The 26,912-nt window shown below is 38.7% G+C and overlaps 1 protein-coding gene across 4 annotated transcripts in view; it reads right to left on the reverse strand.

The window, feature by feature from the left end:
• Positions 1-7,138: 7,138 nt before the first annotated feature.
• The window catches only part of zc3h18 (zinc finger CCCH-type containing 18), a 49,905-nt gene continuing 30,131 nt past the window's right edge, over positions 7,139-26,912 (reverse strand). For all 4 annotated transcript variants that reach the window (XM_044357576.1, XM_044357574.1, XM_044357575.1 and 1 more), the window contains exons 14-20: positions 23,209-23,325; positions 22,968-22,976; positions 22,623-22,831; positions 22,270-22,484; positions 12,983-13,079; positions 9,643-9,739; positions 7,139-8,431 (exon numbers count right to left, since the gene is read on the reverse strand). In XM_044357576.1, coding sequence (XP_044213511.1) covers positions 8,203-8,431; positions 9,643-9,739; positions 12,983-13,079; positions 22,270-22,484; positions 22,623-22,831; positions 22,968-22,976; positions 23,209-23,325 — 973 coding nt within the window. In that variant the 3' untranslated portion in view covers positions 7,139-8,202. The remainder of the gene's footprint in view (positions 8,432-9,642; positions 9,740-12,982; positions 13,080-22,269; positions 22,485-22,622; positions 22,832-22,967; positions 22,977-23,208; positions 23,326-26,912) is intronic.

A 26,912-nucleotide genomic window follows, 5' to 3' on the forward strand; every position in this document is an offset into this window, starting at 1 on the left:
AGGTAAGAACTGAACGGTGTGTGAGTCACAGAAGCCGTTTCAGCCTCAGTGTAAGCATATTTTAGGCTTTAACTTCATTTTTGTGATACATGTTGGAATGATAGCACTGGCTTATGTGACATTGGTTGGCCTCAAAACCTACTGACAAACAGGCAGCTAGTGTGGGACAGTTTTACCACCTAAAGCATGGAATGTCTGCAATAAATGCTGATAGCAGGTATGTTTATGAGTTATGATTGGGTTATTATGGAAGCTTGGAAGTGCAAAATGTAGCCTATGTACATTACACAAAACATGTCCACAACGTAAGGCCCAAACACACTGGAAGCGATAATTGATATAATTGACTGGAAGTCAGAATTGAACTGCCAACACCACAGAACCAACACAGATTTGTCCCGTTGTTCTTTGTACTTACTGCTGCATTAGTTGCAAGGAAAAAACCCACTACTCTCCAAAAGGAACATTGCTGCCATCTATGGTTCTCTCAAGATCACGTTGATAAGTCAGAAGGTGATTAGAACAATGTTCTGTGGATGGATGAGACCAAAATTGAACTTTTCAGCTTGAATGAGAAGCGTTACGTTTGGCAATGAGTTAACACTGCATTCCAGCATAAGAACCTTAACCCATCTGTGAAACATGGTGGTGGTAGTATCATGGTTTGGGCTGCTTTGCTGCCTCTGAACCAGGACAGCTTGCAATCATTGATGGAGCTATGAGTTCTGAGTTGTACCAGCCAGTTCTACAGGAAAATGTCAAGGTATCTGTCTGTGAACTGAAGCTCAACAGAAAGTGTGTCATGCAGTAGGACAACAACCCTAAACACACAAGTCATTCTACCAAAGAATGGTTAAAGCAACTGTAACTGTAACTGTAAATGTTTGTTTGAAGTTATTGCTGCAAAAGGGGGTCACACCAGTTACTGAAAGCAAGGGTTCACATACTTAAGCCTCTCACAAATATGTAAGATTGGATCATTTTCCTCAGTAAAGAAATGGAAAAAAAAAGAAAAACAAAGATTTTTCTTTTGTCTCATTTGTTTAATTGGGTTCCCTTTATCTAGTTTTAGGACTTGTCTAAATATCTGATCATGTTTTAGGTCATATTTATGCAGAAATACAGAAAATTCTAAAGGGTTCACAAACTTTCAAGCAGCACTGTATATATATATATATATATATATATATATATATATATATATATATATATATATATATATATATATATTCCGGGTTCCGGTGAGGGGTTCCGGTGGCTCTGTTATGCTGTGGGGGGCATTTTGCTGGCACGGTTTGGGTCCACCTGTCGTGGACCCAAACCCAAAGTTGTTCTGAGTCATCACCTTTATACTATGATGAAATGTTTCTATCTTAATGGGAGTGGTCTCCTCCAGGATGACAATGTCCTAATTCACAGGGCATGAGGGGTCACTGAACGGTTTGATGATTATGAAAATGATGTGAATCATATGCTATGGCCTTCACAGTCACCAGATCTCAACCCAGTTGAACACATATGGGAGATTTTGGACTGACGTGTTAGACAGTGTTCTCCACCACTATCATCAAAACACCAAATGAGGGAATATCTTTTTGAAGAATGGTGTTCATCCCTCCAGTAGAGTTCAGAGACTTGTAGAATCAATTACTTATAGTACAATGTGACACACACATACTGTTTTCTCAGTAGATAAATTATTTATATTCTGTTCTACAGTGTTGTGATACCACACTTCAGTCACTGCCTATCTCAAAGTAATATTTTTGGCTGTTTTGTTTTGCACTTCCAGGCTACTGTACCAGCAATTAGCTCATAACACCTTCTTCCAAATCCAAATGAAGTCATGAGCTTTTAGTGATCATACGGTGTGTTATAAAGAATTTGTTAACTTAGAGTTGAAGTTCATTCTTGACTTTATCCTTAAATTTGTGAATTCCATGAGATTACACATTTATTACCTGTTTATATGCCACTTAAATGCTTTACAGTAATTTAGTTTGTGTTTGAAATAAAGAAAGAAGATACAGTATGCATCTAAAACAAATATTTGTTCTGTGGTCGGGATCCTCGCAGGGTTAAGAGATTATTAACAGGAAAGAAAAGCAGCAAAATTATGTTCAATTTACCTTTCATTTTAACTTTTCATTTTACCTCTCATTTTTTTTTCTTTTTGTGAATAACTGGATCATCTTACATGTTTCAGGCCTTTTAAGGATAAGTTGAGAGAAAACAAATTGAACTGGTCATAAGAGAAACAGTGACTAGCCTGTTTAGTTGGAAACTCCTGTTATTGTATTCTGCAAAACATTTAGCAACATTTGATACACATTTGTGTCAATATGTGGGTGGGGTATGTTTCCAGACACTGTGTCTCAAAACTCAGAATGGTTCACTCTTCTTATATTTAAATGCAATAAATGTTCATACAGATTAGAATATCTGTACACTCGGAATAGTGTACTGGCTTTCACAACAATGTTTATCATCATGTTTATCATATCAAAGTTATGGAAAACCAGGCAAATTCCTGGTTCAGATAAAGGTCACACAGTGACAGGGAACTCTGAAAGGAATTCCATAACGCAAAAAACCTCATGGATCCAGAAAATGCCTCATTTAGATATTTATTTGTTCCTCCATGCCAGATGACAGACTAAAGCTTAGCTGTGTTTTTTTTTTCTTAGCTTGAGGTGAAATTAAGTTGACATTTCCCCTAATAACCATCTTCAATAACTCACAGGCAGAATGCCAAAAGTCTACAAAACAGTAGTTGCAACAAATTGACCATTTATCATTAATGAATGTCAAGTTTGATTAGAACAATTATATAAAATAGGATATTGAGTTTGTCATTGTATTGACTTAATTCTGATCAGTTTAATGCTACTATGGTTAATGAAAGTATCAATTTCTATCTCAAACATGAACATTTCTATGTTTCTATGATTTCATGCTTTTGAGCACTGGTGTATAACAATCCCCCAGAAAGTGAAGCAGTTGCTAGTGTTGTAATTGCTTTCAATTTCTACAATGTTTATTAAGGTACGTGACACTTATCCTTTTGGTTACAAAGGTTTCTAACCCGTTATCCTAAAATTCATGTAAAGGAAAATCACAAAACACATTATGCATGTTAGAAAATAATTGCTAAAAACATGTGAAAAGACTGTGAACTATGTAGTACTGAATTGTGGAGTTAGAGCATTAAGTTGTTTTTCACCATTTCTGTCTTCAGAATTTTTTGGATGGGCCTAAAATGTTAACTTGATGGCATGGAGGGGTTACGAGCATGCCGCCCTCCACCATATAAACACCAGAGTGATGTACTCATGGTTACTATTTTTACACCAGGGGGGTGGTCCATCAAGCTGGCTAACGGGATAGCCTGGTTTATTTCGATAAGCCTCGCTAATTTAAGTGAGAGTTCCGTTCCATCACTGCGGCTTATATGAGTCCCAACTCAGTAACCATGGTAACTTAGTCAGCAGAACTAGACTGCTCCATGGCAGGCTGACTGTCCAGCTAAACTCAGCTGCATGTCAAAGAATGTAGATAGTCATTTTCTCTCAATGACAAACATAGTCTCCTCGAAGCTTATGACAAAACTGTACTGTACTGCATTTTGAAATAGTCAGTAAAATTCTGTAACTTTATATTCATGTAGGCTAATAAATATACAAATGTTAATTAGATGGTGTTCTGCATGACAGATAAAGAAAAAGAAAAGGTTATGATAATCATCTGTGTATAGTGATATTTGACCCGGACAGATGTGATCATTATAAGTGGCTTCCACTGTACTTATATCCTTCTTCAGTTTCCAGTTAATTTTTTAACTTTCAGTGATGCTTGTCAATGGACATCCTGTGAAGGAAAAAATGTGTCAAAGAGTATGATAATGTCGGGAAGATCTCTTAAGTTGCTTACACCATAATTTTAAACATACATGTGATATTATCTAGCCAAGTGATAATATAACCACAATCACTGATCTGAATGCTCATTTATTAATAAAAAAAAAAAAAGATAAAACCATGAGCGGAAACAAGTGCTGCTCTTCACTTTCACTCATCAAGCCGGATGCGTGGATTGAACCATCATCCTTCTGGTAATAAGTTTGCTCCTCTAATCTTTACGTTATCACTGCTGATCTGTCATCAGTTTTGTTCCAAGTCATCTCCTCCACCTTGTTAATTGCAGCCGTTTTGCCCTTTTTGGTGAAAGCTCCTTTATATTCTTCATGCAGTTTCATCAGCAGGTTTGTTCTGCTGCTGAGAAGAAAACCTCTAGTTTTCTTCTTTTTGCGACATAGTATAATCTTTTCGACAATCGACTATTCTGGGCTGCTTATGTGCTCCGTGCACCCGCACACTTCAAGTTTATTCCAGCCTGGCTAGAGTTAGCGTTGAGGTGCAGATATCATCGGATAATTCGTAACTCATTTGTAATTTAAAAACCAAAAAACGGCGAATCTATCATTTGTTTCAAAACAAAGTTGATTAGTTGATTGGTGTCAGAATCAACTAACGAAAAACCAATCAAACCCGGCCCGTTTTTGGTTTTTGCCGATTCGTTTTATCGTTATTCCTTTTTGGATTGAATATCCAGCAGGTCTGCGGACATCAAGTCAATTCGCTTTTGCGTTTGAAACCAAATACGGAAGTCACAGGGGTTTTTCCTTTTTTCATTTTAAAACAAAAAAGAAAAACGAAATCACGTGATCTATTCCTTTTTTAGTTTCCCAACGAAAATCCAGAAAACTAAACTCAAAAGATCGTTCAATTTTGGTTTAGAAATCAAGTATTTTTGTCAGTTTTGTACGATAGCGGATACGGCTACATTAGCCTACCCATGATCCTCAGCGACCGTTGCTATGATGAAGGCGCCAGCGACAGCCTTAACATACAGTCAGTATAACATAATGTAGTACTGCAGATTATTGGTTATGATCGGGATCAACGTACTTTACTGTACATTGAACTGTAAAGAAAATAATCTGTGCTATGGACAAAGAAACGAAGTGTATGAAATATAAGAAAGGTGATAAGAGAATAAATTAAACATAAATAATTCATAAATAATTACATTATGTAACAGTGGAGGTTGAATAAAATGCACAATCTAAAGTCCAGTTTGATGAAAATTACGAAAGTGAAGGACTTAAATGAGGGATGTGAAATGTAAAGTTCAGTTTTATAACCCCGTCTTCATCCCGTTTACACACACGCACGGCTATCGCTGGCGTCTTCACCATAGCAACGGTCACTGAGGATCATGGGTAGGCTAATGTAGTCGCTTCCGCTATCGTGCAAAACTGACAAAAATACTTGATTTCTAAACCAAAACTGCACGGTCTTTTGAATTTCGTTTTCTGGATTTTCGTTTGGAAACAAAAAAAGGAATAGATCACGTGATTTCCTCTTTTCGTTTTTGGTTTAAAATGAAAAAAGGAAAAACCATGTGACTTCCGATTTTGGTTTCAAACGCAAAAACGAATTGGCTTGATATCCTCAGACCTACGAATCTGCAAAAAACAAAAACGGGCCGGGATTGATTGATTTTTCGTTATTTGATTCTAACACCAAAAACGTCTTTTTGTTTTGAAACAAATAACAGATTTATCGTTTTTTGGTTTTTGAATTACAAATGAATTACGAATTATACGATGATTAGTGGAACAGCTTGAGCCTCAAGTGAAAGTTGACGTTTATTCTAGCCAGGCTTTTTCAAGTAAGCTCAGCTTTCTCCAGCTGCGTTGACGGAACACCCCTCAGGTAGTTTTACAAACTTTCATTGGATACAACTGGGATTCACTTCAGATAACCTGCTGTTACTGATGAATGAGGCCATTTTCAGTCAATGTTAGCACTCAAGGAATTATTTTATTTTTAAAATATCTTCTATGTTTCTTGCCTTATACCTACAAACAAAGCCTATTTTAAAATTTGTATTTTTATGCAGGAGTTTGGCATCAACTCAGAGGCTGTTCAGTTGGGCTGTGCTTTCACTATCTTCAGCAGACATACCCCCAGCGTTTCAGAGCAGAGAATAATGTCTATTTTTCAACGATTTCGAAACCTAATTTTATGTAGCCTACGATTTTTTTAATCATTTAAATTTGGCTGGGTGGTAAATTACACATTTTTCTGTGGTGTGACAAACTTAGAACACATTTATTATTGCTTTACATGGACTTAAACTATCTCTTTAAGGGCACTGGAAGCACTGCAGTATTACCAACTGGTTGGATTTCTGGCATCATATTATTAGTATAGTAACAAGACCAGTCTTGCTAGCAGCTTTGAGAGACTGATTGTGAGCTAAAAGCTAACATTAGCATAGTGCAGGGCTGTCTAATGCCAACCATCATACATAGACCGTAACCTTATTAGTGTTTTGAAGAAAAACCGTAATATCTGGAGTGTATGTCAAAAATGCTACCCAATAAACACAAAGTAGTAAAAAGAAAAAAATCTCATGATCTCTTTATGTTGGTTCATAAGGCCAGAGAGAGGTCTTGGTGAGCCTTAGCACAGCAACATGCTCACAATGATAGTGCTAGCATATTGATGTTTAGCAGGTATCTTGCGTACACCGTGAGTAGAGTAGTCACCAAAATGGTTAGAATCTATCTTCCAGGGACTGTGAATATTTGTTGTAAATTTCATAGCAATCTATCAAATAGTGTCAAGATGTTTCAGTCTGGACCAAACTACTGACAATGCCATCCCTGCTAGTACGGCTGAAATTTTACAAGATTAAATTTGTACTTGCTGTAGCCAAGACTGAAGGACAACTTCTTGCTGAATTCAATTAAAAGAGAATGACATGGTGGCCTTAAGCAGAATAAACAGACGGTGAAGAAATGGAACAGATGATTCATAGCACTGTTCCATGTTGATGCAATGCTCTTAGTTCAATATTGACGTAGTCCATTGTGGACAAACACCATGGATCACTTGTGCACAAGCCCTGAGCAACAATGATTATTTTTAGTATGTAGCCTATATCTTCCACTCTTTATGCTGAACAATACTGTGTCTGAATGCTTCTGTAAACATGTGACTGTGCATTTTTATTTAATCACCTCCTTTTATCTTGCACAACAGCAGAGAGAAAAAACATACAACTGACCTTCTCTTTATCAAAATAGTTTATTTAGAAGGCTTTTGTCACAAAAGCAAGACATATCTTGTCTCTAAATGTCCCCGTTCCACCTCTCATACTCCTCCAACTAAAAATGTGACACAAATAAAACATTGGTTTATCACTTGAGAAGAGCTAAGAAGAAAAGAAAATGCTGTAGATTAAAAAAAAAGCAATACTTCACATCACTGTTGTCTATAATATTCGCTTGAGAGAATCTGATGACTTGCTATTATTGTACAAGGTGGGACAGTGAACACTGCCCAAAAACACAGAACGCAGACGAGTCATTGGTTAAAGGTGGGCCCGCTGTGAACAAAGCATGGGCTCGTGATTGCTTTCAGGGGCCGAATATGGATGCTCAAGAAGTTGCAGATTTATACAAAGAAGAGTTGTAGGCTGTCTGTACTCTGTCGAACTGACAGTCACACCACAGTCACACATCACTTCACACAGAGGAAACTAAAGAAAAGATGCGAGAACAAGACGATAAAAGGGGGCAGAGAAAGACAGAAGTGGTAGATTCAATGTGTAGAAATCTGTTATTCGTCACACACTCAACATAAGGAAGATTCTTCCTTTTCACTGAAGGATCATAGTGAGCAGGATGTGATGAAGTGCACCTTACTACCCTTCTGTTTCTGTACTGTAAAGTCTACACAAAGTACACTCCCTTCCTGAGACGTCCTTCCCTCACCGCATGCCTTTGTTCCCTCCTGTTTCTCAAAGACGAGGTAAACTGCAGTTGAGACATTCAGAGACTTCTAACGGGAGCAGAAGTAGGGTATATGGGAGTGAAAGACGCTCTAAAAATCAACCTCTCTGAGGACAACAAGCAGAGGATGGTTTTCGTGGCGGCCACCTGTCACTTACACAATAGCCTTTATACAAGAACCATACAACATTTTTACACGTCCATTGGAGGCAGGGGAAGAAAGGTAGGATTCGCTGGGAACCGCTCTGTCCCACGACCCTCACTGTTGCCCCGGCTCGCGAGGCCGTGCAGGCAGGCAGACTGGCAGGCAGGCGAACAGGTGAGGAGCGGGCTTCCATTTATTTGGCGGGGATCTTTGCCCTCTTCCGGGCGATGGCGTCTTCCACGGCCTTCAGCTGTTTCAGCAGCTCCTCGCGGCGGGACAGTGTGTTGCTGGGTTTGTTGGAGCCCGAGCCCGAGCTGGAGCCTGAGCCAGTGGCCGAAGTGGAGCCTGGGGCGGGGGGCTTGCCCGACGGTGCTGCTGGGCCTTTCCCCGATGATTTGGGGGGTGGTGACAGAGGACGTTTTCTAAGAAAAGGGAGCAAGAGGGGGTCACATATTTACTCATGTCATTTCATAAGAGCAGACAGTGTGACATGACTAAGAACAAAAAAGAGGAAATACCCAATTATGAACACAACAGCAATGAGAAATAAGCTGCCATGATCTTTGAATGCGGGAACAAATATGTGAGGGGGCTATTTTCTCATTGTCCTCTCACACCAAGTACTGTATCAACTGGATTCTGTATGAACATCATTTAAAGGATACGAGATATTTTTCTCATTATCAGCAAATCCCACAAAAACACCCAAACCTACAATTAATGTATCCTGCTAAAAAGTATTGTGTGTGTATCACAGCCTGATATATCTTATTCCTCTGTGTCACAGAGCTCAGTTGTTGTCCAAACACTATTAAAAACACACCAATGAGCCACCCTATTTTACTGGGTGACATGTGCCTTTACTACCATGAACACACACACTGTAGTTTATTTTGACTCAGTCCCACACACACAGTGCTGCTGCTCACTAGAGCCCAAATTCATCTACCACTGAAAATAGTCCCCAACAAATGCACTATTTTCTCCTGATTGAGTAGCGTTCTGAAGTTAACTGTGGAGATTTGTACATTAACTAAAATTTGTTATGTTTGAACTAGTTATTATGTAAAGATAAGTCACTAAATGTTTACTGCCAGGTTTAAGTGTTGCATTGCTAACTGAACTAGCTAGCTTACCTGACTAAACTGATGTTAGCTTGCTTACTTTCGACCAGATTAGGATGAAGTGTAAACAATGTAAATAGGTAATGTGGTCGACATATCTGACCTGACATTTCGAGTGTTCATATTACTTTGTCTATCTTCTGTAGTCGAGACCTTAACAATGGCATCGATATGGAGTCCATTTACAAAGCAGAAGTTGAACACCCGGGTATTTTGGTATTTGGGTGAATCTTATGACACGTGCAGTGATGGTGTAATATCTTTGTGCTTCCACTTCTGTGGCATGTTCCTCATTTGGGCCAAACACTGATCAGGCAAACTTCATTATCTGAAAACCCAGATGTGTTTGGCTTGATGTGTCAGATAATAAACCTGACTATAAAATTTCCACAGTTCCAGCTTTTCTTTTCTTTTTTTAAACCACTTTTGACATCTGTTGTTGTATGATGTAGTGTTAAAGAATAAATATAACAATTCTACAGCAATAACATACTGAAAGTGGCACCAACCTGTCTCCCTGGGGGGGCATGGGCCGGGGCCCTTGGCCTCTGGGCCGATCCATCCGAGGGGAGAGCGGGGGTCGGCCAGGTACCCTCTTATCACGGCCTGAAAAACACCAGTGTCGGGGTTAATGAAGCCATTAGGACTGAGTGGCCTTTGGCTAAGTGTTAGTTCTTTAAAAACCAAGTTATTGTGGCTCTGGACACAACATAGCTGTTGAAATCGAACAGCTGTGTTGCCTCTTTTAACAGCTGTTTAAGTTTTCATAAAATATTTTACTTCCACATTGGGTTAGATAAATTAGGATGTGGGCTTGTGTCTTTATAATAGAAAAATAGAAATTAAAATGGAAAGAACGGACATTACCATTTCACTTAAACACAGTACTGTGTGGCAGCAATGCCCTTCCCTTGCCTAGTCTGCAGGAAAATGGACACATTGCGTTTACACTACTAAATAATGTGGCCCAGACCACCTCAGAATGTGGTCTGAGTGATCGGATCTCAATGCATCCTCAATGCGTCTTGGGTGTGATCAGATCACCCGAGACGCGTGTTAATGCCAGGTGTAAATGGGGCCAGTGAATGTGTGGAGCCTAAAACAATGAGCTAAAAGATGCTAAAAAGGTCAACAGGGCTACAGATTTGGGTTTAAATTCTGCACGATTTCAGCAGTAAGATATCCTTTCATTTAACACCATCATTTGATTCAATCAAAGTTCACAATTAATTATGTTATGTTATGTTTTTCTCATCTTGTCCTTGTTTAGCTGAAAACAATGTTTGTGCCGTCTAGGCCTGTCAGGATAATTACGTTATCAACTTATTGTATAATAACGTAATTATCAACATTATCATGTCCATATATCGACTTATTGTATAATATATATGGACATGACCTTGATCATTTTTGCTGACTTCAATATTGCCCATTGTGTTTACATGTGTTTGTTTACATGAGAATGTCACCAAGAGCCAGAATAAACAGCATAACTTATTGTGTGTGGTCTATCTATTTGAGGCAAATAATCTGTCTACCTGTTTCAGTAGGTTGTTTCCAGAAGGTTTCAACATTTTAATAAATCTAGTTTTCGCTCCTGCTGTTAAATTAAAAAAGGAAAAGGCAGCGTGTGAGGCAAGCCCTTCCTCCTCCACATCACCAGCAGATCTCCTACATTCTCGAGTGGAGAATGCACAAGTGAGTGAGTAAGTGAGTTATTTGTAAATAACTCTGTCCTGGTTAATCTAATGATGATGGGTCTGCGTTTTTAAAGCGCCCACTCTTCAACCCCCTCCACCCCTGTCGTCCCGGTGAGTAAGCAGCTCAAGGTTGAGCCACTACCCCCCCCCCCCCAAACCACTGAAAGCCGCTGCCATTACAGCCTGGCTACTTCAATGTTTACATGTGATGACAGAGGTGGGAGCCATGTGCAAGCAATCACAACAAACCTTGCGGCTCAGGGGAAAGATTTTTTTCACATTCCAATTCCAATGTCTGAATATTCTTAAGAATTGAAAGTTCATTGCTCTTTAAAAGGGTGCACTTGTATTATTATGCTATTATATTATCATTATAACAGTGGCATAAAATGGTCTTAAAATGACAATATCATTTATCACAATTATTTCAGGGATAATATATTGTCCAACAAAAGTAGTTATTGTGACAGGACTAATGCCATCTAGTGATTTGTGTCTTCCTGACATAGCCCAGGCTTCCAGGGGACACTGACAAATAGTTATGTATCATCAACATAGCTTTGATAACACACATTGTGTTCTTGAATAATCAGAACTAGGGAACGTTAAGATGAAATAACAGACGAAGAACTGAGTCTTGTGGAAGGAACACATTACATCGACTTTACCAGAGCAAAAACTGTCATAGGAAGCAGAAATGTTTACCTTTCCAGTGGGAGGAAAAACTTATTTAGAACTAGACCAGTTGATGGATTGTAAAACAGTCATACAATGGACATGGCGTTGTTGGTAAGTGTTCATTCTAAAATCATTTACTACTCTATGAGATGTTACATCATTCTGATAAGCATGTAAATCAGAATACCATCATGGACTATATTATGTTATTTACAGGTATTTTAAAATTTATATTACGTTTTCTATCAATGAGGGCTGAGGTATGACCTATAAGAGAGCCCAGTGTATTTGTATCTGTATTTGTTGATGCAGCAAAATTATTTGTATTAGCATTTGAATAAAAGTGGAAATAGGTGTAAAAAAATCATGTTTTTGTTTTTAATTATACTTTTAATTTTAGAATATTAAAGTGTTAAAATAAGTGTTCATCAATAAACTATCTTGCAAAAGAGGTCTCCACTCCAGGTCTCAAACTCAAGTCTCCCAGATCATAAACAACTGCGCTGACTACTGAGCTAAAGCTCAGCTTTGTGCTGCTGTATAGACAGATCTATAGTTACACCCATAACACAGAGACAGCACAGCGTGTAAGGTGTAGGGAAGAATTTCAGGCGATTATTGCTTTGCGCTTTTCATTTATTGCCTATTTTTTACAACCTAACTTTGGGGAAAGGGGATGGGGAACAACAGGTTATGGAGAGTCCCTTGAGGGCACTTTGCACGTGTCCGTAGCTCAGCTTTATGTCTGGGGAACACCCCCAACTCCGGAAGTGATGTCCAAATAAGGAAATGTGCATCATGCAGCAGGTGGATGTGACTCCACTCGTTGAGAGCTGCTAATAGACCTAACACAGCGGAGCAGAGGAGAGAGACTGAGATGTAACCGACCTGCGCACTGTTATTTGACATGTTTTTTTTCGTCCAGAAAACAAATAATTTAAAAAATATTCTTACAAAATAAATATTCGTGAAAACCCACTATTTGTGCTTTTCCGAATACCGTATTTGGATTCTGCTCCACCCCTACTCCATAACACAGTTTTAAGAAAATGAGAAACAGCTAAATATTATTATAAGAGAATTTTGGAAGAAATACCTGTTGGCAAAGACATGTTCATTTAACTAATTTACATTAGACCATCAAGGACAACACCTCCACCTAATGTCCAGTCTGACTGATTCGGACATTTGCGTTCACACATACAGCTCCTCTGGGTAATGTCTCGATAACTTCAGGTTTGCAATGCATGTGTGAAAAAGGCTCAATACTGCTGACAGTAGTGATAAAACATGTAAGATATCTCAGGTGAAGGGTCCCCCATAGTATCATGTCAGCGAGGGTCAACAGCAAATTCCTAATTCTTTGTAAAAAGCTGTGATTGTTTCCAAGTGTTGGTCCAGCTCTGGGGTGTATTTGTGTGAAACAATGAAAAGAAGTGTGAGAGTGAGCGGTGTTTATGCTGATTCTCACCTCTGTCTGGAGACATGGCCATTCTCTTGCTGAGCGGGGAACCTGGCCTGTCTTTGTCTGAAGGCAGGTACCTCTTCCTGTTGCCCTTATCTCCTTGCTGTTGGAAAATGACAGGACATACTGAGGATAGCAATTCAAATAAAGACGGAAATTGAAGACGTGTAATACAAGAAACCAAGTTCCACTTCTGAATGCCAAAAGGAAAAAAAAAAAAAAAAAAAAAAAAAAATCACCTGGACAATTAGTAACTGATTTTTTCAGTTAGAGTTGCCCTGTGATTTTCAGAGGAAACATGTCTGTACAACGGTACACTGTTTAACAAAAGTATGGAACTAACTGGGTGAGTGGAGGGAATTTTATTAGTGATGGAAAACCCGATTTACAACAAGTTAAAGAAAAAGCGATTAGCTTAGCTTAGCATAGAAAGAGAAAACACAGGGATACTGCTAGCCTGGCTCTGACCAATGGCAACAAAAAAAAGACACCTACCAACACCTCTAAAGCTCACTAATTCACGTTATGCTTTCTTGTTTGATCTGTAAATCTGAAGTGTAAAAACAACACATTGTCGATTTACTGGGAGGTTATGTGCCAGACTATTTCTTGGCTGAGAGCAGTTACTTCCTGGAGCGGACTAACTATTGGCAAGAAAGCAAAATCTCAAAATGTCAAACTATTCCTTTAACCCTCTGGTCTTGTTCAAAATCACTATCAACTATTATCCATATTCTCAGTGCTGATGTTTTCTCTTGTATAATGAATGACACAGTCTGGGATATGTAACTAATTAACAACAACACTGATTATTATGCATTGTTATTTTCGTGCAGGGAAAGCAAAATAGACAAAAGTCCCACTCAGCTTGTTCGTGGCTTGTTTACAATTATTAAGTCTTTATAATTGATGCAACTGGATTTTTTTTTTTTAAATCATCAGAGCAGGTCAATACCTATCAATAAGTAGCAGTAACAATGACTTTTTTTGCATAATTACTTATTTTGAGCAGTGACAAAAAAAGGTTTAAGCTCCTACTCAGCGTCTTTAACCTTTCTCTAACCTTTTTTTGTCACTGCTCAAGTAATTATGCAAAAAATCATTGTTACTGCTACTTATTGAAAGGTATTGACCTGCTCTGATGATTAAAAAAAATATCCAGTTGCATCAATTATGGTAAAAAATGGCCAAAAATGGCCACTTCTTGTTTACATTCCAAAAATGCTATAGAAACACTATATATTAATATTATTTTCTACTTTCACAAGTTTTTTTTTTTTTTATTGGCATCAGTCCTGATAATGGAGTCCAAATTTTTATCAATGCCAGAATTTTAACCCTTTAAATACCAATTCCACATCCATCCACTCCTCACACCTCCGCCTCCCAGGCAGGTTTGTGTGGGTGCACAGTGGCTGAACCATCTCCTCTGTTATAAATAGCGATGGGAAACCATACAATTTTCCCATTAAGAGACATCCACCCAGCCGAAAGCTCCCCAGTCTCCGCACAACCCAATTGCCTGAAGAAAACGTTGGCATTGAACGTTTCTGCAAACCACAGAAACGTTGAATATATACGTTTCGACACGTGTAATACGTATCATATCAACATTTCTACAAATGTACCATACTAACATTTCTACCCGTTGAATAATGATGTTTTATGTTTTTTATTTTATTTACATTTTTAATTATAAAAGAAAAGGACAAAAACAAAACAAACAAAAACAGACCCAACACAGCACACATACACAATACAAAAACAGTACACCAGATGTTACAGACAATAAGCAAAGGAAATATAATATACTTGTTTAAGAAATCATTACATTGCCAATACTTCTTAAACAGGACTACTCCATTCTACCTACAAGGATCAGGTTTCTATTTAATTGTGCTGGTTTTATTCTTAACAGTCAAAAACACTTAACTTAAAAGTCTCTTATTTATATAGTCTTTTATAAGTGTCCATGGTCTATCTAAGCCATTGTCTCTATAAAGCCCCTGCGGGGCTGAGGCTGCACGTTCCAACGTTATCAGTTCTATGAAGTCCTTTAGCCAGTGATTCAAACAAAAACTATTTAATTTCCTTACTTTCCAGTTCATAAGAATGATCCTTTTCACAGAAAGAAAAGCCAATGTTATCAAACATTGTATTACTACAGATTTCAATCCATCCACTTTAACTCCCAGTAAACACACTTCTGGACATAGTGATACATCTACATTTAATATTGAACATAGCATTTTATGTACTCCTACCCAAAACTGTCTTATTTCTGGACAATTCCATAACATATGTATAAGAGATCGTCTCTCTCCACATCCATGCCAACATAGATCTGTCATATCAGTTTTATTCAGCTTGTGTGGAGTTATATATATTCGTTACAAAATTTTCATCTGTATAAGTTTATATCTGACACATTTCGATAAATAATTTGTATGTCGCATTATAGAGTCCCATTGTTCTAGTGGTAGGTGTTTTCTTAGATCACGTTCCCTTTGTGAGTTGACTAAGCAGAGAAACTGTGCTTCTATCTCTTTCAATTTATTATCTGCATTTTTATCTGAGGCCAGTATGATACCTTGAGAGATAAGTGTCTGCATTATAGATTTCAACTGTAGATACTGCAGAAAACACAGAGCACTGAGGTCAAAGTTAGCTTTAAGCTCATTAAATCTTATTATTCTCTCCTGCTTTATGATTTGGCCTAGGTTCTTAACATTATGGCTTTCCCATTCCTTATTAATAAGAGTCTTCCCTCCAGCAGTGAATAAGGGGTTTTCCCATAATCGACATGAAGGCAAAAGTATTCCATTAATTGCACATTTCTTTTGAATTATTTTTGCTATTTCACATGAAAAACTGATAATTGGGTTCTTAATATTTATATTGAGCTTTGTACAATACCACAAAGAAGAAAGGGATACTTTCTTACTACTTTTTGTTTTTTGCTCTCACCAACAATTTTTTGTTGCAGCCATTTCCAACTGCCGGCCTCACACTGTTCGTGATAGGCCCAGAGCATAGGGTATTTGCCATTAAAAGCCAAATAATATGTATATATTTCTGGTATTCTTAATCCTCCTTTATTCCTATGTTTTGTCAGTTTATTAAAAGCAATTCTTGGTTTTTTATACCCCCAAAGGAACTTTATAAAACCCTTTTTAATTTCTTTAAACCAATAATCAGGTAATTTAAGTGGAATCGAAGATAACATAAAAGACAGTCTGGGGAAAACATTCATTTTAATTATCTCTGCTCTACCCCACAAGGACAGCGGAAGTGTTCCCCATCTGGCAAGATCTTCTCTGATTGTTTTAATCAATTTAGGGCCATTTATCTCGAATATCTTCTCAATGAGGGAGATGATATTAATACCATGATATTTCAGTCCCTCTTTCTTCCAGACTACCTAAGTTTGGGTAAGATGGGCTGGAAAAGTCATGCAGTTGAGCAGAATTGCTTCACTCTTCTTCCAATTTACTTTATATCCTGAAAGATTGCCAAACTCATTTATGAGCTTAAATAAGTGTGGGGTTGAGGTTGCTGGATTTGAGAGTGTTAATAATATATCATCTGCATATAAAGTTATCTTAAAATCATAACCATATATATTAATACCACTTATTTGTTAGTTAGCTCTAATAGCACATGCTAAGGGTTCCAATGCCAATATAAAAATTATTGGTGAGACTGGACATCTTTGCCTTGTTGATCTAGTTACAATTCCATTTGTTTTCACACAAGCAAGTGGTTTGTGATACAGTGCCCTAATCCACTGCATACATATAGGTCCAGAGCCATATCTTCCTAAAGTATAAAATAAATATGGCCATTTGATCCTGTCAAATGCTTTTTCAGCATCCAGCGATAGCATTACTGCTGGATGTTGAAGTGAAGTGGCTCTATGCATTATCTGAAAGAGCCTTCTCAGGTTAGTTGTGGCATGACAATCTATAACAAACCCTACTTGATCAAAATAGACCAATGAGGGAACCACTCTTTCAAGACATATTGTAAGTATTTTAGCAAATAACTTGTAGTCATTGTCAAGCAAACTAAGAGGTCTGTAGTTACTCATTTGCATATGATCTTTGCCAGGTTTGGGTATTGTTGAAATTACAGCTGTTTGCATGCTGACAGGCATTGATTTAGACATTATAATATCATTATATAACATTGAAAGAAAAGGGAGTCAAGATATCCTGAAAGCATTTATAGAACTCAATACTAAAACCATCTTCTCCAGGTGTCTTACTGTTAGACAGACACTTTATAGCCAATTTTACCTCCGCACCTGTAATATATTCCTCAAGTTCTTTTTTTGTTAGTATCTTCAACTGATGGTAAGCATATATTACTAAAAAAATTGTGAGCTTCCTTTAAATTAAAATGACCCTTAGATTCATATAATTTCTCATAATAAGATTTAAAACAATGATTAATTTGCTTGGGGTATAATTCTTCCACTACCATCATATATATTTGATATTAAATGTTTGGATTCTATTTGTTTTAGTCTCATTGACAGCATTTTACCAGCCTTCTCACCTGACTCAAAATATTTCCAGTGCAAATGCAGTTTCTTCATGCATTATCACACAGAGTTCCTTAATATATGATTGTCTGGTTCCCTCATATGTCTCTTTTCAAGCTTGTTCAGTTCTTCTTTTAGAAAGTTTTTCCTTTCATTCTTCTTCCTCTTCTTAGCAGTTGAGTGACTAATCAACCATCCCCTACATGTAGCCTTAAATGCTTCCCATACGGTATGTAATGATGATACTGAATTAATGTTTAAAGTAAAATATTCCTTTATTTTAGCCCTTATTAAGGAGATCAATTTTTCTTCTCCCAAGAGTGAATTATTAAATCTCCATTGTTTTGTTTTATTTACTTCAAAGGAGAGGTAAAAGCTAACGGAGATAGGAGCATGATCTGATATAGCTATATTATGAATTTCAGAATTAACTACATTTTTAATCATCTGGCTAGATAATAACAAATAGTCAATCCTAGAATATGAATTATGGAGCTTTGAATAAAATGTGTATTCTCGCGCATCATTATTGATACATCTCCAAATATCTATTGTACATGTTGTCATCTGAAATTCTTCAAAAGCTACCGCAAGCGTACCGTCAGTTGGCAAAGGCTGCTTGGAACAGTCAACACTAGGCTGAGCTGCTACTTTAAAATCACCACCAATTAGTATTGGGATGTCCGAGAACCTTGATAATAGGACACTCAAATTTGTCATAAATTTAGCTTGCCCAGTATTAGGACTATAGATGTTAACAAGCACCATTTTTTTTTTTTTTTATCACAAAGAAGTCCTGATACTATTATGTATATACCTTCCTTGTCAGGAATTACTTTCAGTGGTTTGAAAGAGGTAGTTTTAGCAATCAAAACTGACACCTCTTGAGGCACTATTTCCAAGTTTTTGGTCCACCCACCTCTGTTTTAATTTTAATGATTCATCTGCATTAAAATGAGTTTCTTGTGTCATAGCTATGTCACATACTAGGGATTTCCAATGTGAAAGTATTTTGCAACGTTTAACTTTGTTTGATATTTCATGATATAATCTTAATAACAGGCAGCCCCATCTTTCACATAATTAATTTTACAAATGATTCCCAAACTCATATCAATCAGTTTACACTGTTCCTATGACTTTATCATAATACAACACAGAAAAAACACAAACAAACTAAATAAAATATCACCATAAGGGAATAAACAACACATAATATAGGGACACCTTCTCTGTCCCTTGTCCATGATCCAAGAGTTTACATGTCATTCTAAGCATTGACAGACCTTACATCAATTTTAAATTCCAATATTTACCCTTTATTTTTGCTGGAATTTTAATAAATTATAACCTAAAACCAAGACAGTTTATATTTATCCAGCGTCACCAAATTCTAAATGTTTACATCATAGATCAAATCAAATTACTGACCTGTGGTCCATAAAGTAATTAACCAAAAGCTGATGGTACAAGTTTTACCAGGTCTTGCTGCGCCTCTTCAGGTGTTTTATAGATATAATTTTCCCCTTTCAGTGTCACCAGTAGTCTGGATGGGTAAAGCAGGCCAAAGCGTATATTTGCGTCCTGGAGCATCTTTTTCAAGTCTGAATAGGCGGCACGTTGTTGTTGTATCTCCACTGGAAGGTCCTGGAAGATGTGAAATGGTTTCCCGTGCCACTTTAATCCTTCCTTGGACCTTGCTGCTTTGAGGATATATTGTCGGTCACTCCATTTCACCATGCGGACAATATACGGTCTCGGTGGTTACGATGGACCCGGTCGCGGGCGCAAGGCCGTATGTTGCCGCTCCACCTCTGGTACCTGGTCTGACTTGTCTAGGTCCAATATATAATCGGAGGATCGTTGACATTTCCTTAACAGGGTCGGAAGACTCAAACAGTCCCTCCTTTAGGCCCACAAACACCAGTTTATGCCTTCTGCTTTGGGATTCCATGTAAGTAACTTTAGTTTTAAGCTGTTGCACTTCTTTGGAGAGCTCCCGGGTCGCTCTAGTGTGAGTGTTTTTGAAATCCTCTAAGTTGCCAATTCGTTGTTCTGCGTTCGCCACTCTGTTAATTATGGCTCGTGTGTCTTTTTTCAGCCCCTTCATACTTTCATTCAGATCATAGAACTTTTGTTCAAATGATTCCTTAACATCAGCAAACTGCTTTAGAAGCTCTTGTGCCCAGGCCTGGGGATTCTCCCCTGCCATGCTTTCTCTTGTTTGGCGTTGTTCACCCGCTTTCTCTCCCGCAGTTTGTCTTGTCCGACGATGCCACTTTCTCTCATTCATTCGTGCATTTATTGCTAAGATTGATGATGTTTTATGGTGTGACAACACTGTGGTTAAGGTCTGGTTCGGTTGAGGCACAAAGACCACTTGGTTAGGGTTAGGGAAAGATCATGGTTTGGGTTCAAATAAAAAATAAAATAAAAACGGCCGATGTCTCACTAAAAACACCCGAATTTCTTGCCAGAAAAACAGCTGCAAATGTCCTGACGTCTTGCTAAAAACACCTGCTTTTGTTGGTTGAAACGGGAAACGGACATTGGTTTTGAGGTGATCTCGAATCGTGTTCTCTGCTGATTTCCAACTTGCTGCCGAGAAACTTACTAACCATCCACTGACCCCTCCTCATAATAGGAAAGATCAACTCATATAGATCTTGTGTGAACTATGTCACTTTAGAAATGTTGAGATGATGCGTGTTTTGGAAATGTTGAAATTATACATTTTGTTGAAATGTTGACAAAATACGTTTTGTTGAAATGTTGAGATGATACCTTTTGTAGAAATGTTGATATGATACGTTTTGTTGAAATGTTAATATGCTACATATTTCACGTGTTGAAATGTAGACATTCAACGTTTCTGTGGTTTGCAACCAAACAACAAACAGAGAATGTACAGAGTCACTTTTTACTGTTTTCATTTTTCTACCTATGGCTCTTACTGCAGTCCCAGCCTTCTTAGGTGGGTCTCAATGGATACAACTGTATCTATCTGAGCTACTCCCTGAACTCTTTAATCAACAACTAGTGCAGTGCCTGTTCAAAATGTGCCTGTTCAGAACGAGAGACTGCTTATTATTTTTAGAGTACCACATATGTATGTATCAATTGATAAATGTATCAATTAAAACGATGATGAATTAATAAGTTAAATGGTTTAAATCCAGACAGAAACTTCACCAGTGAGACTAAACAGAAGTTGAACCACAGAAGCAGTTTAGGACTTTCCATTGGTTGATTCTGCTGCCAATCAAACGTGTCTGTGCTCCTATTGGCCTCCTGTGTATGCTTGTTCTTCTCTCTTGGGCAGTTTAACTGAGCAGGGCGCATGCCTTTGTCCCACTAAAGTCAAAGCCCAGACGCGCCACCCTGCTGTGATGTGATGGTGTTTATATCAAACAGCCCTCACTGCACATGAGCTGAATAGCTTGCTTGTTTATTCAAAGTTAATTAAACATGTCGCATGTCCAAACAACTTGCAAACACAGCACCAAGTGTGAAGTCGAGTCAGAGCCCAGAAGCCCTGCCGTGTTGTGATGTGATGATGTTTATTATCAAATAGTCCCTGCTTCACTCAGACACGGAGCTGAATGGCTTGCTGTTCACTTGTTTATTCAAAGCTTATTAATATTAAACGTGTCGCATGTCCAAATTGCACCAAATTTGACACTGCACTTCGTTGAGTCCCCAGCAATACACCTGCTGAGTGTGAAGTTGATCAGATTAACTGTTCTTGAGATATGTGAAGGACAGACAGACAGACAGACATACATGCATACAAACAGACAGAGATTCCTTGCTTTTTTGTTAGATGAACTGCTGTGCCTGTTCAATATGTGTTTGAAACATCCTGCAGCAAGTCTTTACTATAAATTCACAGTACATAGTTCAATAGTAGAGCTTAAGTCTCTTAAACCTTTTCAAGTCATTAACACTATGGATGTAATCCCACCTTCGACCACAATGTGGGTTGCAATGGCAGAGTGGCGCTGTCTGAATTTCTGCTTGTTGAAACGTTGTTTATTAAGTATTTTTATATATTTCTCGAGAACCGCTCATGCGAAGAACTTCACACTTGACACCGCAATTCCTTGAGTCCCCAGCAATACATCCAGCAGGTATGAAATAGATCGGATGAACGGTTCTTGAGATATGCGAAGGACAAACACACATACGTACATACATACAGACAGACAGAGATTCCTTGATTTTTATAGAGGGATTAATCTGTGCTGCGTCACTAGACAGTGAGCTCTGAGTGACACTTGAAAGGCTTCTAGAAAACATACTCAAGGATGACCCACACGGGCAGCATATGAGGTGCACCTGTTTTCAACATGAGCCAACACTGTGCCAATGATGACATGTTTTTTGGGTCAAGACACAGTTCTGTTCTCCAGAAAACCCCACAAATTTTATTACATTCACTCACCACACCAATACATTGAAAAAAATACGTCTGTCTGTGCGGTGAATATGGTGTGTGATAGAGTTGTCAAATGATTAATTGCCTTTTTAAAAAAAAACAAAAAACAAACTTATCCAATGTCTTAATTTCTGCACACTTTCATTTCTCACTTAAGCTAATATTACGTTATTAAGATAAGGTGGCAACAAGAGGATATTGCACATACAACCAAAACCCACTGCAAGGCTAGTTAACACTAGAGGTAGGTGAGAAAACATGTTTTTTGTGATTTGGGAAGAAAAAAGTGGAATAAGAAGCAATAGTAACCTTGTTGAGGAGGGTAAGTTTGATGTCTTTATGGGATCCTGAACCTCCGTAGCTTCCTGGGGGGCCCATGGTGCCAGGTGGGGGATGTACAGGGTGGCCACCCCTGCTACCAGGTCCTGATCTGGGCATGGGGTTGCCTCCTCTAGGTGGGGGACCAGATGGGTCCATCTTCCTGCGATCCTCCCTGAAGGGTTCATCTTTCTTTGATGGCCTCTCTGTGATGAAGAAAGGACAACATGAGTGCTAATGAACCATGCAATGCTAATCCTTTCTACATTTTTCTCATAAGTTCTCATAAGTCCTGTGTGACTGCTGCATGTTATGTTTGACACAATGTTCTGCCCCACACTGACCCCTGTTCTTATCTCTGCTGTGTGGAGGTCGGTCCCGTGCAGGCCCCACTCGCTCCTTGCGGGGGTGACTTGGTGTGGGTGAGCGGGAGCTGGCTGAGGACACAGGGCTGGCGAGGTCAGCATACATGTCATCTGAGTCTGCGCTACGCACTGAGCTGCTGCTGGATGATGCTGATGACACCGACGACACGCTGCTGACACTCAGAGATCTGTGGCAAAAGACGACAGGTCGACTATGAGCTGTAGATTCTTAGAATCACATTGAAAATCACTGCCATCACAGCTGTCTATAAACAACACTCTCACACACACACACAATTACACCCTGAATAATAACTTTCATACCTGGATTTCCTGGGGGGTTTCCCAACAGAGACAGCATATGGAAGCGAGAGAAGAGCACAGAATTAACTCATATTACACTGTGACCTATTATACATTTATATTAGGATAGCTTACGCAATTACACAGCAACTAAAGATTAATGCAAGAGATAAATAAGCTCAGAGCTAATATCTCTGCAAGATTCATAAAACTAAACAAAAGGCTTTAACGACACAACAAAGGTGTTCACATGAACAAGCACCTGGATTTTCTGGATCCAGAGCGTGAGCGTGACAGAGAGTTGGATGAGGATCTGGATCTAGAGCTAGAACCAGTATAACTGCTACCACTTCCACTAACACTCCCACTCACAGTCCGCCTGGAAGAGACATGAGACACAAAGAGAGAGAGAACTGAGAACACAGCATGTCATTTTTATTTTTTTTTTAATTAAATCAAATGAGTGTAATACCCAAGCTTCTTAAAAAAGAAATAGAAGTAGTAAAATGTTCATAGAGCATTACAGGCTCTATTATCTCTTCAAAGATCCCTTCAGACATGTTTTACGACAAATAAAAATACTCTGCTTTGAATTAGGGGTGCACGATATTATCAGCACGTCGTCGGTATCTGCCGATAAAAGCTTTAAAATGAAATATCGGCATCGGCCATTTCTGCTGATTATGAGAGGCCAATTCGTTGCCTTCTCCTCCGCCCCCTAACTGTGCTTCCCTCCACGGACTGTGTCACCCTGACGGTCCCGGTGCTTCCTCCGCAGGTTCCACTTCACTCAAGCTGCCTGTCAGACCCGCGGCTTCTTTCAACTTTAACCTGAATAACAAACCGGGGCTTGGTGCTCTGGTTGGATCCACATGGAGACCCGGGGCTAACGTTACCTGGGAGGCTAGCTGGCTGTGCTTCCCTCCAGCCATGCTGTGGCTAACGCTCCGCTAGCCTCTCAGCTAACGTTAGCCTCAGCTCTCTACTGTTATAGAGTAAGTAATTATTGCAAGTAAGTAGTTATTTCATATTCCTACTGTGTTGTAACTGCAGGCCTCCCTACCATGTCAGTATACTGGTGCCACAGTTTTGAAACTTACCTGTGTTTGATCATACTGTATTTGGTATAGGAGTTTTACAAGAAACCTAAGAATCCTGGTTATTCATATCCCGGTTTACAGGACTCTTAACGGTAACCAGGTTTCTGAGCATCTCTGTTGACAATAAAATCTATCCTCTTCATTTTCACTGGCAGATTTTTACTTTTATTTAAGCATTACATTGTTTTATCATCACATTTTTGGTTTTATTCATGAACTTCTACATATCTGGAGTTGTGGCTGCACCTGCATACATGCTACAGAATGACCAGAAACCTGTACAAGGTGTTAAAATGACACACAGTATGCCACCTTTTCTTTGAGTACTTCAGCTAGCATAACGAGGTTTCTCAAAACTGAGAACTTGCCCTGGCTTACGAAACCAGAATATTATGTGTATTATGTATTAATGTGTGCAAACACATAACTGAGGTACTCCAAAAAGATGATCATAACCAGCATACTAATTGTTCATGCAAACATGCTCAGCATGTTACAATTTAACAGAATAACATCAGTCCAATGCATCCATGGAGATGATGGTATGACATGGTCCCATTCAATGTAGGGGGATCCAGAGCATCCTCCTGACATAAAAATGTTGTTACATTTTTGTGACCTTAGAAAGCACTGAAGAGAAGAGACTGACCTCAAATAGCTTATTGGAACATTACTGCATAGACTCATCATGTGGCTTATTGTAAAGCCGCATGAAGCTACACTAGATATGCCTTATCATAGAAGACAAAGCCCAAGCTATACAAACTGGTGTGAATAGTAATGTGTCTCCATAGCATAGGCGTTTTTACTTGTTTTATTAGTGAATGCACAAACTTTGCTTGATTGGCATTTTAGTTTTATTGTACTTGTACTAGTAAGGGTGTGCAGGGCCACTGTCATTCTTCCTCTTTTTGAAACTCCACAGAACCAGTTGTGTGCATCCTGCCAACAATGTATGTTTTGTCTCTAAAGCTGACATTTTATGGTGAACCTGTTCTTAAAAGGATGACTCCACCTGCGGTCCTTTCCGGATTTTTCAAATGGAAACGCCCACTCAGCCATTAACAAAAACCCAGCGGCGGGATAGACAGCTGCTGAGGAGCTGTGAAGGAAACCACCCGTGAGTCAAAATGCATTCTGCTCTGATCCGGAACGGTTTGCTGGCAGAAGGAGAGCTCAGAGTTTATTTTTTAAACTTTGAGCAGGAGTGACAATGAGTGCGTCAGCATGTTTAGAAGAGCAGTAGCAACAGTGAGTGCTCAGTCTCTCTCTGTGGCTACTGGCTAGGGGGTTTATATTGGTTTATACTGTATGTAGCAACATCATCACGCAGAAACCTATGTCAGGTTATGTGGGAAAAAGTTTTTAAAAAGGCCTGGGAAAATAGTATTTTGACGCCAAAACGCCAAATTTTTGGATATGAATACATATGGAACACTAATGTGAAGAAACAGAACAATATAAAAACCTCAAAAACTAAAAAAATAATGTACCCGCCCTTTAAAGATGTAACACACTAAAGTTGTCTCTTCAAACATGTTTAGAATGTGACCTCATCCTACTGCCCCAGCAAGTATCACTGACCTATCATGACCTATTCAGCTGAAAGGAAGTAGTTTATAGACAGAATAACAAACATGTTGGAACAGGTATTCCTGAATAGTTTCCACGGTGCAACCCATCCTGCCCACACTTAACACGAAGAGATGACAACACACACACACACACCCATATCGTTCTTTTGTGACCTTTTACTGTTCTTCCTCTCTGGCTGATTGCACTCGGTCACTCACACAAACAAACATAAGCTTTATGGTCTTTCCCCAAAACGCACAACTGTGGAATACACCTGCACTATTACTTGGCACCACACACAAACGCACAGACAAATATGCAAACAATATTTACAGTGTTAGGAAACACAGTTCTGCTTACCAGTTTATCTGATCACTGTCAATCCACTGTCAACATACTTCCTTGCAAATGCAAGCCTGATTAACAAACATGCCGGCGGGCCAACATTCTCACACCCACTTCCCCACACGTAAAACTTAAAGCATGGAAGCCAGTTTTCCTTTATGCCCATGCTGTGCTCAGACACAATGAAAGCTATATATACGTGAAAATGTGGAAAATCCAAGGGCCTAAGGGTTGATTACTTTTCCTGAAATAAACAAAGAGATTGGCTCCACCACTGAGTTGGGGTGAGGAGTCATGCCTCATTACTATGATCATATACAGATTTCTCTGCCATTGATTAGAAATATAGGCTGTGATGTCAGTCACTTCCAGGTAGAAAACTGGCTGTTGATTTGAGTTGCGGAGATATGTAAACTTGGCAAACTTGTTTATTTCTGTTGTAATTTTCAGCCATAACTGTAACGTTTGAAGATATACAGTTAAACACAGTGGTCCGACCTACCTGACGTTTCTGCTGTGCTTATTTTATGTACTGTTCTGTTTTGTGGGGATCAGCAGTAAACCCCGGAGCAGATTTTTGAGTTGTGTTTCTTCTATGTTTGTGAAACTGGATTGAACTAAACTGATATGGGGTTGTGGGGAAAACAAAACGGATCCTTTACTGAGTGGATTGAACTCTGAGACTGTGGGACGAGTTACACACACACACACAGAGAAAAATCCAAACCCTTCTCCACTCTTTATTGTTACCTGGCACCCCCATACACAACAAGACTTAACCATCTTCCCTTCAGTTGAGAGTATATCTCAGCTTCCACTCTGGCATCCCCCATCAGCTGTGTCGGTGACACCGCACTAATAATGTGAAAATGAAAGAAATGAAATGAAATGAAATGAAAGAAAAATGTATGTGAAGTTTGTGGATGTAGAAGCTAAATCTGTCCTT

The sequence above is a fragment of the Thunnus albacares genome, chromosome 7, assembly GCF_914725855.1.
Source record: "Thunnus albacares chromosome 7, fThuAlb1.1, whole genome shotgun sequence".
Taxonomy (NCBI): domain Eukaryota; kingdom Metazoa; phylum Chordata; class Actinopteri; order Scombriformes; family Scombridae; genus Thunnus; species Thunnus albacares.